A 6,559-nucleotide genomic window follows, 5' to 3' on the forward strand; every position below is an offset into this window, starting at 1 on the left:
ATGCTCAGGTGGTGTGGGTTTTGCCTTATTCTGCCGTGGGATGCCACCATTTGGATGACACTGACTGAGCTCTCCCTGCAGCATCCCAAGGCATTCTGCAGTGTGACTGGCCCAGCCTGCCTGCCAGTCCAGGGCCACAGTCCTGTCTCCCCTCCAGCCTTTCCCTATTTCAGTGTCTTGGCTCATGCCTGCCCTCTGCCCACATGGCCTTCCCCGGCTGGTTTCATGGTCGCCTAGTTTTCGTTCTTCATGAGTCATCTGAACTGTCCTCCTTGGGGGAGGCCACCTCTGGCCGTCCTGTGTGTAGTGGCCCTGTCGCACATGCCACATTCCCCCCGTCCTGGCATATCGTTTTGTGTCTGCCTGCCCTGCTGGGATGCAAGCCCCGCAGACAAGGGCCTGGTCGACCTAGGCTTGCACCGTCTTGCAGGGCCTGGCCCAGCACCTGGCAGAGGGCAGACGCCAGGTGAATCTTTTATTAAACAAAAGAACTTCCCTATGAAACCAGGATTGTCACCTTAACACAAGGGATCTGGGTGCTCAGAGAGGCTAAGGGACTTGCCCAAGGTCCCCAGCAGTGGGAGGGAGAGCCAGGCCCAGGTCTGGTCTTAGCTGCTGCTCAGCACTGGAGGGAGGAGTGTGTCAGGAGCAGCTGGAGAGGCTTAGGGGCCCAAAGGGGCGGGTGCTTGGCCAGCTGGAGCGCTGCGGCGCCAGCAGTGCCCAGGACTGCGGAGAGCCTGCCTTGGGGGCTCGGCGTGGGGAGGGGGCACCAGCTGACGCAGGCAGAGGAGCTCCTGGTGCCAGGCGCCTGGTACCACGTGCCCACCCTGAGAGGTGCTTCCCAGCCTGGCTCTGGCCTCCCCGGACTATACAGTTGCAGTTGGAATTGGCCTTGACTGCTCATCGAGCTCACACCCAGGAGGTGAGAGCTGGCCACCCTGGGCACAGGAGGCCCCGGTAGCTCCCTGGGCAGCTCTCCTGGGTCCAGGGGACCCTCCCTCCACCCCCTTCCCCCTCCCGCTGGACCTTGCCCTTGGCAGAGCTCTCCAGCCTCCCTGAGAGCCCAGCCCTGCCCAGCAGGGCCTGGCCGAAGCCCCTCTGCCAGCCTTCCCTGGGCTGCCCTCCTCTAAGAGGTGAGGGGCCTCTGAGGGGCATTCCCCTGTCTGCACCCTGCCCCCTTTGACTGGGCTGGAGGGGAATTTTCCTGTGACTCACTCTGCTGGCACTTCCTGTGGTCACCAGGGCAGGGGCTGAGGGGACCCAGAGGGGTGGCTCTGTGTTCTGGGGTCATTGGGGGAGGGTGGGTTGGGTGTCCCACCCCCCTGATGGGGTGTGATTCCCTGAGCAGGCTGCAGACCATATTTGGGAAACTTGCTTTTCCTGCAGGCAGCCTGGGGGTGGGACCCATGAGTCCAGTGGGCAGCAGGGCAGCCCCCGCCCCATCTGCTCCTCCTGGGGCTTTGGCCTCTGACCTGCTTCGGCCTTGTCCGTCCCATCCTGACTTGGAGCATAGGAAGTAGTCCACTGTTTTCTTTTTCAGGGTATATATTTTTTCAACCCCCAAACCAAGAAATGCTCATTAAATACAAATTGAAAATTTCTGCAAAGCAGGAAGAAAAAGCATCCCCCATTGTCTCAAACATTACCCTCTCCCCAATTGTTAAGTTCAAGTGACATTTTATTGAGGACTCATTTATGCCTCAGTGCAGTGATAACCGTCCTAACTGTGGTGTGGACAGTGTTGGCGCCACCAGTAGTTCCAAGGGCCCTTGCCCTGGCGCTCACCTTGGTGCAGGGTGAATTCGCTTGCTCTGCCCTCTGTGCGCTGCCTGCCTGGGCTGCCTTCTCCCCTGGGCTTTGTCCCTCTTGGCTCCCAGCTTTCTGGCCTCTGGGTCCTTCTGAGCTGCCCTGGAGGAGTGGGCTTCCCACCAGTGCGCCCCCGAGTCTGAGCGTGCAGTCCTGGGCCTGGAGCACGCACTGCCTGCCCCGGCTTCCCCCGTGGGCTGCTGTCCCCCTTGATGGTGTTCTGTCCTCTTCCCGCATCCTCACTGTGACGGGCAGGGGAGACGGAGCTCAGAGGGGCTCCTTCTGGCCCCGGATGCTGGTGTGGAGGTGGGCCCTCCTAGACTTGGGTGAGGCCGACTTCCCTCTGCCCCCAGTTGGAATCCAGGGGATGAGACCCAGGCCCACGGGGGGGGAAGGGTGGTCCGAACCCAGGTCCCATTTCCGAGTGAGATCTAGGCCAGGCTCTGCATCTTCAGTCCCCAGGAGACTCAGAGGAGGGCGACCAGAGCTGAGGCCTGGCTGGTGGGTCCGGTGCCCAGCTGGCCTGGCACTGTCCTCTCCACAGGCCTGGCCTTCCCACCCAGGCCCCTGCTTCGCTCCTGCCCTCTGCTGGACTGACCTTGGCTCTCTGGCTGGGGCCCCCCTGTGCTATCTCTGGGCCCAGCCTGAGCCCTCACCCGCGCAAGCAGCAGAGGCCAAGGACTGAAAATGTGGGGCCTGTCCACCCGGTTCTCTGTCCCCAGTGAGGTTCTGGGCCTGCCGGCACAGTGCCTGCCAATGCTGGGGTCCTCCTGTCTGTCCCCACAGCCTCGCCAAGGCCTGCACAGGCTGCTGGGCTACTGGGCCTCTGCACGGAGCGTGTGTCCCAGATCCAGGAGGGTTTGCCGACTCACGGAACCCATAGCGGTTCTGGGGTGCCTGTGAGAATTAACAGGAGAATTACAGGAGTAAAGAGCGGGGCTGGGCATGGGGTGCTGTCCTTCTGTGGCTGTCCTCAGTCTGTATGGGACTGCTTCCTTGTTTTGCTTTATTCTCCCCATTTATTCCTGATGCCTGTCTCTCTTCCAGAAGCACCCATGCAAATGTAATGTGTCTGGAATCTGCCCTTGGACAAGTGTCTGTGAAAAATACATAGAGTTCTTCTGTAGGTATTCGTAACATTTACGTAAAGCGTTCTGGGCTGTAGATCTCCTGTTTGTTCCTCTAACTCGGGAGGGTGTGGCTGGTGTTCCTCACCAGACACCTGGGCACCTGCTGGAGCACAGAGCAGAGTCACAGGTCTGTCCCGCTTTGCTGGCTGGATCCCTGAACGTCCTTTGTGGCCATCTTGGCCATTCTGGTTTCCCCTTCAGAAAACTCTTCATATTTTATTGGTTTTCTGTTGGTGTTCTTGTTTTTTCCTTGCTTGTTTGTAGGAGAACCTCCAGATTCTAGATCAGTGACTCTTGTCATTTGGTGGCCTGTCACCCTGTCAGCTTTCTGTTGTTCCCCCGCCCAACTGAAACTGTTCACTTTGATGAGGTTGAATCCATCTCTTTGTTTCTGTTGTTGTTACCTTATGTTTTGTGCTTTTTTTTTTTTTTTTGGCGGTACGCGGGCCTCTCACTGTTGTGGCCTTTCCTGTTGCGGAGCACAGGCTCCGGACACGCAGGCCCAGCGGCCATGGCTCACGGGCCCAGCCGCTCCACGGCATGTGGGATCTTCCCGGACCGGGGCACGAACCCATGTCCCCTGCATCGGCAGGCAGACTCCCAACCCCTGCGCCACCAGGGAAGCCCATGTTTTGTGCTTTTTATGGTCTTTTTTTCTAGGGTTTTGTTTATAATTTTTTTCCACCTCAAGGTCACAGAGATATTCTCTCTTTTCTTTAATCAGCTCTAAGGTTATAACTTTCACATGTAGGTGTTTGATTCCCCTTTGTTTATAACATGAGGCAAAGTGTCCAAATTGACTTTTCTTCCTATGGTGAGTGAGTTTTCCTGGTAGCATCTCGGTTACAGTCCTGCCCCCCTCATCGCTGCATGGTTCCCAGCCGCTGCTACCTGTCCCGCTTAGGGATTGGAGTTGTGGCCTGTCCTCACAGCAGGAAGGAAGTGCCTCTTTGCATTTCATTTTCAGAATTGACCTGCTTATTTGTGGACCTCTGTTCCTCTGCTTAATTCTAGAAGGATTTTTTTCCTTTGGTTGAATTCCTCCAAAAAAAAAAAAAAAAGAAAGTTGGGCTGGCATTTTTATCGCAGTTGTAACTTATTAAGTAAGCTTGGCCCAGTTGTTACATTTTCTCCTCTGGAGTCTTTGCTTGATTAACTCCTGGATAACTTGTAGTTTCTGTTATCTGGTGACGGCTTTTTTGTGAGGTTCCCTCCTCAGCACTGTTGATTCTTCTCGTTTGTTGGAATCTGTACGTAGATGACATATGGTCTGCAGATGATGACTGTTCTGTCCCTGTGTGTCCCCTCCCCAGTCTCTGGTCTTTTCCTCCTGGCTGATTGCACTGGCGGGGCAGCAGGGAGTTGAGTTGAAGCGGGGAGGGTGTGCATCCTGTTTTCTCCCCAGGACGTGGTGGCCATTATTGTCATTATCGCTGCCTTCCCCAGCGTTAGGTCCAGCTTATAGCGTGACTCCGGGAGTATTTTTTAGAGTATCTTGAGTGCCGTCCTGGAGTGCAGGTGATGGCTGTGGTCAAGAGGATTTTGAGACACTATCCAGGCTCATTTGAAAAACTGCCGGGATCAGCTGGGCCTTTTCGCCCGGGGCAGCAGGGGCAGAGGTGCGGGGATGTCGCCAAACCCTACTTAGTTCCTTTCTCGGTGCCAAGGCCAGGTGCCTCCCCAGTCCTGGAGGGGGTGGGAGCTGGGCGGGACACCGAGCCCCCAGCGCACGTCCTCCTGCCCTCACGCCCACCTGTGTCCTCTTCCCCAGAACGTGCTGGCCAAAGCCCTCTACGACAATGTGGCCGAGTCCCCAGATGAGCTCTCCTTCCGCAAGGGCGACATCATGACGGTGCTGGAGCGGGACACGCAGGGCCTAGATGGCTGGTGGCTCTGCTCGCTGCACGGGCGCCAAGGCATCGTGCCCGGGAACCGCCTCAAGATCCTGGTGGGCATGCATGACAAGAAGCCCGTGGGGCCCGGCCCCGGCCCGCCCACCAGCTCTGCCCTGCCTCAGCCCAGCCTCCACCCCCCGGCAGCCCAGTACACACCCATGCTGCCTGCCACGTACCAGCCCCAGCCAGACAGTGTCTACCTGGTGCCTACCCCCAGCAAGACTCAGCAAGGCCTCTACCAAGCCCCTGGGCCCAGCCCCCAGTTCCAGTCTCCCCCGGCCAAGCAGACAGCCACGTTCTCCAAGCAAATGCCCCATCACCCATTTCCCAGCCCAGCCCCAGACCTTTACCAGGTGCCCCCGGGGCCTGGCAGCCCTGCCCAGGACATCTACCAGGTGCCGCCTTCCGCTGGGATAGGACACGACATCTACCAGGTCCCCCCATCCATGGATGCACGGAGCTGGGAGGGGACGAAGCCACCAGCCAAGGTAAGGCCTCCCTGGGTGGCCAGGCAGCCCTCCTGCTGGGTTTGGGCCGGGCCCAATTTTTGGATGCAGCAGGGCCCAGCCAGGCACCCTTGCTTGGGACCTCCGGGACTCCAGCAGCGGCTCCGCATTTGGTCTGGGGTCGAGGTGGGAGGTGAGTGTCTGGGGAATGTGTTTATATGTCTGCTGACGTGGGTGTGAGCAGCCCGAGAGGAGACACCGAGCTGGCCGTGGACCGTGAGGTGGCCTTTAGCTGACAAGCCCCAGTGGAAGGGTGTCAGTAGCAGAGGACACAGCCTGTCAAAGACTGTTGTGGCAGGTGGGGGCTGACCACGGAGGCCTGAGCAGCAGCTGGGAACGGACCCCCAGGGGCCTGGAACCTTCCTGAGGGCGGAGGGTGTTGGGTAGGAGTGACCTGCCCAACCATGTCCTGGTGAAGCCATTCTGCCCAGAGGGGAGGGTGCAGGGAGCCCAGGAAAGGGGAGCTGGGAGGTACTTGAAGGGGAGAAATGGAGTATGGAGCACAGGGCCGCAGTTGGGGCAGAGTGGCCGGAAACCCAGAAGATTGGACTGGATGACAGAGTCATCTCTCTCTCACGTAGCACGGCTCGGGGTGAGTGGTGTGGCGCTGGTGGCACCTCCGAGACTGTCGGAGCCTGTGGCTCCTCCTGGAGCACCGGTGGTGGAGGACAGGTCCTCCATCTTCTTGCCCTGCCACCTCGTCATGGGGCTCGCGGGCCAGGACAGTGGCCACGTGAGTTCCAGCCGGCAGAGAAGGGAGGAAGGGACAAAGGGGCAAGGCCAGCCAACGCGTGCCCAGGGGCTCCCACGGTCCCCCTGTGGGTGCAGCTCATCTAGATCCACACGCACCCAACCCTCTCCTCTCCTGGGCCGTGTTGGTGGGTTGTGGGCGCCTGCAGGGTGCCCTGCTCGTGACTCCTAAACCGTGGGGAGGACACTGCCTGCGGGATTGTAGGGTCACCGTGAAAGGGGCTCTTGTTCAAGTCCCTTGTGGGCTGTTGCCAGTGGGAGGCTGGGCGGGGGGCAAGGCTCTGAGCCCAGCACCTCAGCTCCACACAGACCTGCGTATGTGTCCTCACACCCAGGGCTGTCTGCCTAGGAAGGAGGCAGGACTGGAGAGTGCCATGTCTAGTGTAGAGCAGCTGGTGTCTGAGGACACTCACCGCGCGGCGCTGAGCCTCTCCTCAGAGCCTGCCCAGGGCTTAGATGCCAGCTGGGCAGC

General features: G+C 59.1%; 1 protein-coding gene across 2 annotated transcripts in view; it reads left to right on the top strand.

Annotated features, from left to right (window-relative positions):
* Positions 1–6,559, top strand: part of BCAR1 (BCAR1 scaffold protein, Cas family member) — a 22,013-nt gene that overhangs the window by 5,128 nt on the left and 10,326 nt on the right. The window contains exons 2-3 of one of the 2 annotated variants that reach the window (XM_007462931.1): positions 4,708–5,226; positions 5,266–5,319. In XM_007462931.1, the coding sequence (XP_007462993.1) occupies positions 4,708–5,226; positions 5,266–5,319 (573 nt within the window). Of the gene's footprint in view, positions 1–4,707; positions 5,320–6,559 lie in introns of both variants that reach the window. The other variant, XM_007462930.1, reaches the window with a different exon arrangement.

The sequence above is a fragment of the Lipotes vexillifer genome, unplaced genomic scaffold (assembly GCF_000442215.2).
Source record: "Lipotes vexillifer unplaced genomic scaffold, Lipotes_vexillifer_v1.1 scaffold70, whole genome shotgun sequence".
Classification (NCBI taxonomy): domain Eukaryota; kingdom Metazoa; phylum Chordata; class Mammalia; order Artiodactyla; family Lipotidae; genus Lipotes; species Lipotes vexillifer.